General features: G+C 48.7%; 1 protein-coding gene across 1 annotated transcript; it reads left to right on the top strand.

The window, feature by feature from the left end:
- Positions 1–6,259: 6,259 nt before the first annotated feature.
- Positions 6,260–7,726, top strand: LOC124700647 (tricetin 3',4',5'-O-trimethyltransferase-like). Its single transcript, XM_047232741.1, has 2 exons — positions 6,260–6,684; positions 7,048–7,726. The coding sequence occupies exons 1-2, from the start codon at positions 6,260–6,262 to the stop codon at positions 7,724–7,726; spliced, it is 1,104 nt and encodes a 367-aa protein (XP_047088697.1).
- The last annotated feature ends 2,108 nt before the right edge of the window (positions 7,727–9,834 follow it).

Below are 9,834 nucleotides of genomic sequence, written 5' to 3'. Positions count from 1 at the left end.
GGTCACTCGTACACTCGGGGGTTGAGCCAGTGAGCCTTGGTGCAATGGCCACAAGTATCAATCTATTGTGCATCCTACCTACCCTCACTGACTCCATCCCTGGATGTTAATATTTGTTTCGACCGATAAAGTACGAGGCACGCTATTTAGTTCGTACTACTTGTCTTTTATTTGAGTTCGCACTTCTTAATTGCATTGGCCGATGATTAAAATGTTTGGTCACTTGTACACTCCGTGGTGGGGCCAGTGAGGCTTGGTGTGATGGCCACAAATATCAATCTATTGTGCATCCTACCTAGCCTCGCCGACCCCATCCCCGTATGTTAATATTTATTTCGACCAACAAAGTATGAGGCACATGCTATTTAGTTCATACTACTTGTCTCTTATTTGAGTTGGCACTTGTTCATTGCATTGGTACTAACGTTTTACTTGTCTTGTGCATGGAGATGCCGACGACATATGTCGTGTACAAGGGAGGGTTCCTGGAGTCTACGACGGCCGGGAGGACTCGTCGAGAGACAGGTGCACCGTTTCAGCAGCAACAGCTACAAGGGATACCCCACTAGGGTGGAGGCGGAAGGAAGATACGCCCGTTATCTAGCGAGAGAGATGAGAGACATGAGGAGGAACCGGATAAGACCACGACCTTCGTGATGATGCTCATCGTGACCATGTTGATCATGTTCTATGTGATTGTAGTTTAGGTTAGTAGCTACATTGTGAGGTGTATGACGACACTTGTGACGACTATGTACCGAGACTTGTAACTTTGTGAAACTTCGTTGTTCGGTGTTGCATATGTACATGTGTTGTATGAATCAATATTCCGAAACGAGACTTGCGTATTTGTGTATTGATACCGAAATGAAACTTGGCTCTCTATGTGCTTCTCATATTGCATGTACTGCTGTATAAATATCTATTGTATTGGATGATATAAATATGTATTGTAATATGCTAGAAAATGCTGTAAAATTTGAAATTTCGGATTATACCGCCGGCGCACCTCTACCCCCTTCTGCCGGCGCACAACGACGTGCCACTCCTGACAGCATCTACTGCCGGCGCAGCACCACGTGCGCCAGAGCTACACCTCGTTGCCGGCGAACACAAACCAGTGCGCCGGCAATAACTGAGATACCGCCGGCGCACAGGCTGGTGCGCCAGCAATAGCCAGTTATCACCAGCATGTTTGTACCGGTGGGCTCCAGTGCGCCGGCAGAAGGCCAAATTGGTGCGCCGGCGGTAAGAGTTTTCCTAGTAGTGACATGCACCACATAAATTTAAAATTTTGTGGAGCATATTTTTCTATACGCCACAGAAATATTTTTGTGGAGAACGCATTTTTTGGTGTGCCACAGAATACATTCCTACTTATAATGGTTTTCCTAGTAGTGGGTGTTCGATGAAACACTTTTCCCGTTTGACATTACTAGAAAATAGCTCATCTGTGGCGCACCAAATTTAAATTCTGTGGAACATATCTGGTGCGCCACAGTTGTCACACGACTATTATTTGAATTCTGTGGCGCATATGTACATGTGCCACCGATTTTTTGAAACTTCTGTGGCGCATCAGGTCAATATGCGCCACAGAATTTTTTTTGAAAACTTCGATGGTGCACCATGCAAATATGCACCACATAATTGTTTTTGAAAACTTCTATGGTGCACAATGCAAATATGCGCCACAGATGTTTTTTTGAATTTTAAAAAATGGTGGCCAGATCTTGATCTAGATCTGGGGTCGCCGGAATTTCACCAGTTTTTTTTATTTCGCTGGGGTGTGGTGTGGTGGGGTGGGGTGGAGGGTGGGTGGAGGAGGAGGAGGAGGAGTCCGACCGGAGGAGGTGGTAGAGATGGTGGTGCTGGTGGTGGTGGTGGTGGTGATGGTGGTGATGGTGGGAGAGGAGGAAGAGGTGGTGGTGGTGGTGGTGTTGGTGGTCGTCGTAGGAGGAGGAGGAGAAGGTGGTGGTGGTCGCCGGATGTCGTTGCTTATTCGACGGTGCCTCGGAGGAGGGATCCTCACAAGGGGAAGAAGAAGTAGGGGCCATTGGGCGGAGAGTCCTCGGGACGGTGGTGCGCGATTTACCCATCTTCGAAACACCTGCACGATGACAGGGGCTGATACGTCTCAAACGTATCTATAATTTCTTATGTTCCATGCTACTTTTATGACAATACTCACATGTTTTATACACACTTTATATCATTTATATGCATTTTCCGGCACGAACTATTGACGAGATGCCGAAGAGTCAGTTGTTGTTTTCTGCTGTTTTTGGTTTCCGAAATCCTACAAAGGAAATATTCTCGGAATTGGACGAAATCAACGCCCAGGGTCTTATTTTTTCACGGAGCTTCCAGAAGACCGAAGAGCATACGAAGTGGGTCCACGAGGGGCCGTAACCATAGGGCGGCGCGACCTGCATGGGGCCCGCGCCGGCCTATGGTGTGGGGCCCCTGCGCCGCCTCTAACTCTGCCCTTCCGCCTACTTAAACTCTCCGTCGCGAAAACCCTATTACCGAGAGCCACGATACGGAAATACTTCCAGAGACGCAGCCGCCGCCAATCCCATCTCGGGGGATTCAGGAGATCGCCTCCGGCACCTTGCCGGAGAGGAGAATCATCTCCCGGAGGACTCTTCATCACCATGATCGCCTCCGGACTGATGTGTGAGTAGTTCATCCTTGGACTATGGGTCCATAGCGGTAGCTAGATGGTTGTCTTCTCCTCATTGTGCTATCATGTTAGATCTTGTGAGCTACCTATCATGATCAAGATCATCTATTTGTAATGCTACATGTTGTGTTTGTTGGGATCCGATGAATATGGAATACTATGTCAAGTTGATTATCAATCTATCATATATGTGTTGTTTATATTCTTGCATGCTCTCCGTTGCTAGTAGAGGCTCCGGCCAAGTTGATACTTGTGACTCCAAGAGAGAGTATTTATGCTCGATAGTGGGTTCATGCCTCCATTGAATGCGGGACGGTGATAGAAAGTTCTAAGGTCGTTGATGTGCTGTTGCCACTAGGGATAAAACATCGATGCTTTGTCTAAGGATATTTGTGTTGATTACATTACACACCATACTTAATGCAATTGTCTGTTGTTTGCAACTTAATACTGGAAGGGGTGTGGATGCTAACCCGAAGGTGGACTTTTTAGGCATAGATGCATGCTGGATAGCGGTCTATGTACTTTGTCGTAATGCCCTAATTAAATCTCATAGTAGTCATCATGATATGTATGTGCATTGTTATGCCCTCTCTATTTGTCAATTGCCCAACCGTAATTTGTTCACCCAACATGCTATTTCTTATTGGAGAGACACCACTAGTGAACTGTGGACCCCGGTCCATTCTTTTACATCTGAATACAATCTACTGCAAACATTGTTCTTTACTGTTCTTCGCAAACAAACATCATCTTCCACACTATACATTTAATCTTTTGTTTACAGAAAGCCGGTGAGATTGACAACCTCACTGTTACGTTGGGGCAAAGTATTTTGATTGTGTTGTGCAGGTTCCACGTTGGCGCCGGAATCCCTGGTGTTGCGCCGCACTACACTCCTCCGCCAACAACCTTCACGTGATCCTTGACTCCTACTGGTTCGATAAACCTTGATTTCTTACTGAGGGAAACTTGCTGCTGTACGCATCACACCTTCCACTTGGGGTTCCCAACGGGCGTGTGCTTGACGCGTCATCAGGCCTACTGCTGCTTGTCTGGAATTATCTGGGCTCTTTCGCGTTGTTACAATAAGTTGTGGTTGTGCCTTTAGGGCTCCCGGGATCCGGCTTATAAAGACGTCCGGATCTAGGGTTTACACGGAGAGTCCTATCCGGAATACAAGATGCCTAACTACGGAATATTACATTGCCGTGCACGTCAAGGATCCACCTTTCCTTATACGCCGTATTGGATCTGGATAATTCATGGGCCGTCATGGATCTGACTCCCTACAAGGTCGGTTGAGATCCGGCTCCTGTTCCTGGGCTGGACTTCATCCATCTTCTATCAACAACAACTGGGCCGCCCGATGGGCCATATGCCACCATCACCATCTATGGGCCACCTGGGCTTGCCGGATCTAGACCACGTCATTGATATACCCATAAAGTATACCCACAACAGTAGCCCCCGAAGTTCTTCAAGATTCATCATTCCTCTGCCTAACTATGTCCGGATCCGAAGATAATCTCGAAGAGCTTCCAAATATTCATCGTTTCCGACTTCATTCAATCGGAAATCATTTGTTCTTCTGTAACGGTAACTTAGAAGATTTCTTGCCCATGTCGCGCACAACTTCCGCTTTTCCCACGCTAAATTTTCGGATCTGTGAATCTTCAGCCGGAAATTTTGGAGGCGTTCAGTTAGGTCACCACTGCCTCCATGTCACCACTTTCGACCTAAGACACGTGGCGATCATCCAACGGTGTGACTGTTCTGTTCCCACCGTAGGATCCAACTCACGAATCTCATCGTGAGGTCTATAGATACCCCCGCGCGCACGGTCACTTCCATTCTTTCACCGCCCTCACCACTTCGTCTTCCTCCTCGCGCCAGCGCCGCCCTGTAAATCTCACTTCCGGCGAACTGTTCCCCTGAAAACTTCAAGCGCCGCCTCTCCAAGGCTTCCATCGACCCGAGCTGCCCACGGTTGATCAGGAAATCGTCTCCGCCGCCGTTTCGTGGTATCCCCGGAGGTCTGCGCGTCACTTCCGCGACCTTCACCTTCGCCGGCGTCACGGGGAACCTCCACGCCATTGCCAATAAGTCCATCGGACTTGTAGAAGGTAACTTAGCTAGTTCCAGTTACTTAAACGTTTCACCATATGCATGTAGCCGAAAATATGTCAACTAGCTCACCTAGGTTTACCTGGCCTTAACTAGTTGTGTCTGGCAATGACCTTGTTGGAGGCATTGTTTTGAGAACGGGGACTATCTCCAGGGTGAAAACCTAAGATCGTTGGTCGGGCGACGACGGTGCTGGAGCATTGTTCCCTTCTTGGCGGCGTCGCTTTTGGAGAATATATATTTCAGGTGTTTTCTTGGTGGTTGATGTATTACTGTTGCTAGGCCTGGAATACTGTAGAGGGACTTTTATTTCTTAGTTTTATTTTCTGTTTTTAGCTGTGTACATCCGTACTACCATTAGGGTGTTGCTATGTTGCAGAGGCTGAGTGTAATTGGTATCTTTTGATATTAATATATTTCCTTTATCAAAAAAATTAGAGATAGAATCCTAGATGGAGTCCTAGAGATATATTAGGAATACTATCAGAAATTCAATTCGGCTCCCAGGTGCGTATGCTCTCTCTACCAAAAAATCATATTTCAAAGTGCCTAAAAATTTTGAAAAAAAATTCTACATGTATATCTTCATAATATATATGTGTTCTTCAAGTTTCACGAAAATCCAATATTTTTTGTGGTCTATGTAAAAAAAAGAAAATTATCTTGTAAAAAGCATTATTTTGAGTTTTGTCTTTTTTACGTACGTTACATGACAAGTCGACTTTTTACGAAACAACTTTGTGAACATGTAGCACTTGAAAATGTATGTACGGATTTTTCGTTTCATTTTTTTTTGAAATTCAAAATGTGTGTAAGATACATTTTAAAAAAGAGAAAGCATATGCTCCCATGTTCCAAAACATCACTCCCAAATACTATTCGTACAAGGGAAGAGATAAGACGGAGACGTTTATACGTGGTGGAAACACTGCGTTCGTTCAGCTGGTTTGGACTGACATCAGATCGATCTCGTGGAGACGCAAGGACCGTTGATCGGGTGACGAGCGGTTGGCGACATCCTGTGGTTCGGAGACGACCACGACCACGGCCATGCATGCATGGGCCAGGCGCTGGTTAGGGTAGCCAACACTGCCAGCTACAGTAGTACAAGTTTCACGGCATTTGCATAGGTATGAAACGGCTTGTCGTTTCTAAGCATACATGGGAAATAGAGTATTCTGATTGTACAAGCAACATTCTATATATATAAATATATCAACGTGCGGCTCAACTAGATTGAGTTGAACGCTTCCTCATACTACCTTTCACCCATATCCCTACCTACTACTAGTAGCGTTGCTCCTATATAAACCCTTCCATTCATTCTACCTTCTCTACAACAAGAGCGCATAGGTCACTAACCAGTACATAATCCCCACTGGGAAAGCCCTTCACCAGCCAGACAAGCAGCTCGATCGGCTGCACAGCTCCGAAGAAGGCAAACTCATGGGCTCCACTGGCGCCGAAATGATCGTCATCCCGGCAGCTAACAACGACGAAGACTCATGCACGTACGCGATGCAGCTGGCGGCAGCGTGTATCTTGCCGATGACGCTCAAAAACGCCATCGAGCTAGGCATGCTAGAGATCCTTGTGGGCGCCGGCGGGAAGGCTCTGTCGCCGTCCGAGGTGGCCGCGCGGCTGCCATCGACCACTACCAACCCGGACGCGCCGGCAATGGTGGACCGCATGCTGCGGCTGCTGGCGTCGTTCAACGTGGTGTCGTGCGAGGTGGAGGAGGGTAAGGACGGCCTCCTCGCCCGCCGGTACGGCCCCGCGCCGGTATGTAAGTGGCTCACACCCAACGAGGACGGCGTCTCCATGGCCGCGCTGCTCCTCATGTGCCACGATAAGGTCACTATGAAGAGCTGGTGAGCTTAATCTACATCTTTTTAACATATTAGTTTCATTAAACAGACATGTAGTAATAATCATGTAAGAACATATACTACCTCTGGTCCGATTAAATCGACGCAAGAGCTGCAAAGATCACGTGTATTTAACTATTTATACGCTGTGCGTGGGGTCGATTAAAACGGACCGGAGGAGTATGTGGTTGATAGGTTCTTAAAATGGCATGTTGGAGTGCTTGCCTAGGAAAGTTCTAACTTTTGACTTTAGTTGAGACTTGGAACCACTTGGAACCAATAATTGTGAGTCCCACTGGAAACTTGTATGTTACCACTAGTCCACTAGTAACTAGTAGTAAACTAAATCTCCAACTTAATTCGCAGGTATCATTTGAAGGACGCAGTCCTCAACGGCGGCCTCCCGTTCGAGAAGGCGCACGGGATGCCGGCGTTCAAGTACCACGGCACGGACCCGCGGTTCAATCGCGTGTTTAACGAGGGCATGAAGAACCACTCCACCATCATCACCAAGAAGCTCCTCGAGTCCTACACGGGCTTCGACGGCCTCCGCGCCCTCGTCGACATCGGCGGCGGTACCGGTGCCACCATCCACGCCATTACCTCCAAGTATCCACAACTCAGCGGAGTCAACTTCGACCTCCCCCACGTCATCTCCGAGGCACCGCCATATCCTGGCGTACGGCACATCGGCGGCGACATGTTCAAGGAGGTTCCGTCCGGCGCTGATGCTATCCTCATGAAGTGGATCCTCCATGACTGGACTGACGAGCAATGTGCGACGCTGCTGAGGAACTGCTATAATGCACTCCCCCCGCACGGCAAGGTGGTCGTAGTGGAGTGTGTCCTACCGGTGAACCCGGCCGATGCCTCGCGCAATGCGCAGACGGTCTTCACGATCGACATGATCATGCTCACGGACACCCCTGGTGGAAAGGAGAGGTACCATAGGGAATTCGAAATGCTGGCCAAGGGCGCCGGATTCGCCAATGTCAAGGCCACCTACATCTACGCCAACGCTTGGGCCATCGAGTTCACCAAGTAGATCTGGCTTCGGCCGCCCATTTTATATGTTCTCCTTGCTTCTCCCTAGACCTGAATCTGCACTTGATTCGTGTAATTTTTTACTTATTTTTCACCTTCTCCAAATAAATGTGGATTGTAATGGTTGTTTATACTACTTGAAAATCAAAATGCAGTGCGTATAAATAAATTTAGTAAAAAGTTTACCAATGTATATCTATCTATATTATCTATACCTAATAATAAAGGGAGGATTGTTTCCTTGATCCGATATTTTTTACCGATTTTACCCGTACGTTTTTAGGCTAAGTTCGAAAATATTACCAGCACTACCACCACATAAGTGACAAAAAAAACGGTTAGGAGACTTAGCTTTTTTTTTTTTGCGAAATTAGCAGGCTTAGCTGGGTTCGTCCGCTCGCACGTGGAGGTGGGCTTGGTTCGCAAAAATCGGCTTCCTAGAATCAGCGAAGAAAGCTATTCATGATATAATCCCACCTTGCTCAATTAGTACACCGAATCCATCTGGTTTATATACATAAAATTTCAGGAATCAGCAAGTCGCCTCCGAGAGCAACAAGTTGGTCCAAGATGTAATGGTGAGGAAGAAATTAATGCCCCTTCATGCGGGTGAGAGAGAATACCAGAGCATGGGAAGACCGGCCGGAAGGACGGAGCGGAATGCGTCGCGGTCGTGAGGGAGAGAGGACCTAGCAAGGAAAGAAGCAAGTTCGGGGCGGCGGGCGTGCAGGTTGACTTGCGCCTGGACTTTTCTTCTTCTTGTTCCTTTATTTTTTCCACTGATTTTTTACAGGAAAGCAAACCGGAAATCCCACTCTACATATATGTGGGTGTCCCTGCCTTATCCTGGGCATTCATTTATGCTTTAAGATGTGTATGCAGCTACCTGTGTACATTGGAAAGACCCCCCCCCCCCCCCCACACACACACACACACACACACCTCGGATATTCTTCTATTCAGTAAAAAAGCACCTCTAATCTGTGGACTATTTGCTCTGATATCCATATGCTACTCGTTCGGTGCTACTTGCCAACAATCAGCATATACAGATTCAGTATTATTTAGTACATGACCAGTACTCCAAAACATTACTTAACTGGAAAGGAAGCAAACCATTACATTAATTGGAGTTCACAATTCTTTTACGTTAATTTGACCTGGGCCTTTTTCATTAGGGCATTTCCGGCGACCATTTGCGTCCGCCGTGATCGAAAATGCGTCTGGTCTTGCTCCAGCGGGACGACGCAAAGTGACCGGGCCGTTCGCGGCGACGCAAACCTGGCGCAAATATGGGCCAGGTTTGCGTCTCCGCAGTGGCTCCGCGGTCGCGCCGAGTGTCCGCCGAAAATGACGTAGGACCCGCGCGTCAGTGGCAGAGAGGCCGATAACATTCCCGCCAGTTGCCATTCCGGCGCGAAAAATCAAAGTAGACCAGCGCGAGCAGTCCAGAAGCGATGGACGTCCTCGCCGCCGCAGCCACCACCATGGATGCCGAGGTAACCCTCGCACCCGCCGCCGCCCCACACTCCCCCGTAGCCACGACCATAGCCAGCATGGAGGCTGTAGCTTCGGTGGAAACAAAGCGGGCCGCCACCGGCGGCCGGGACGCAAAGCCGAAGGCGGCAAAGAAGGTGTTGTCCAAGGAGGAGAAATGCATCGAGGCCGCGAAGCATCGCGGTCGGCGCAAGAACCTGAAGGAGAGGAATGCAGCGGCCGCCGGCTAGCAGGCGTGGCAGATGCAGGTGAAAGTCGACGTCGCGCAAGTAGGCCTCCATCCGACCTTAACGGAGGGCTACATGCTCGTCAAGCGAGAGGGGATCACCGGTGTCGCTCCTTCGGCCTCGTCGGTGAGCTCGGTAAGTTCCCAGCTGCGCCCTGGAACTCCCGCTCCCTTGTAGGGCCACCCGGCGACGCAGTTCGCGTCCGGCGTGGCGTCGGTGCAGTTCAACGGGGCGCCGGTTCCCGACCTCAATCGAACGCCTAGAAATGGTGATTCGTGTCCGGGCGCGACACACAAGACGCGCCAGCTGCCGGAGGAGAGCATGTCGGTGCCCTGCATCCTGTTTGACGAAATAGTAGCGACTGCCCCGACGATAGACGACCCGG

Source organism: Lolium rigidum, chromosome 3 (assembly GCF_022539505.1).
Source record: "Lolium rigidum isolate FL_2022 chromosome 3, APGP_CSIRO_Lrig_0.1, whole genome shotgun sequence".
Taxonomy (NCBI): Eukaryota; Viridiplantae; Streptophyta; class Magnoliopsida; order Poales; family Poaceae; genus Lolium; species Lolium rigidum.
Note: the sequence above shows the minus strand (reverse complement) of the source record. Positions and strands in the feature narration are given on the sequence as shown.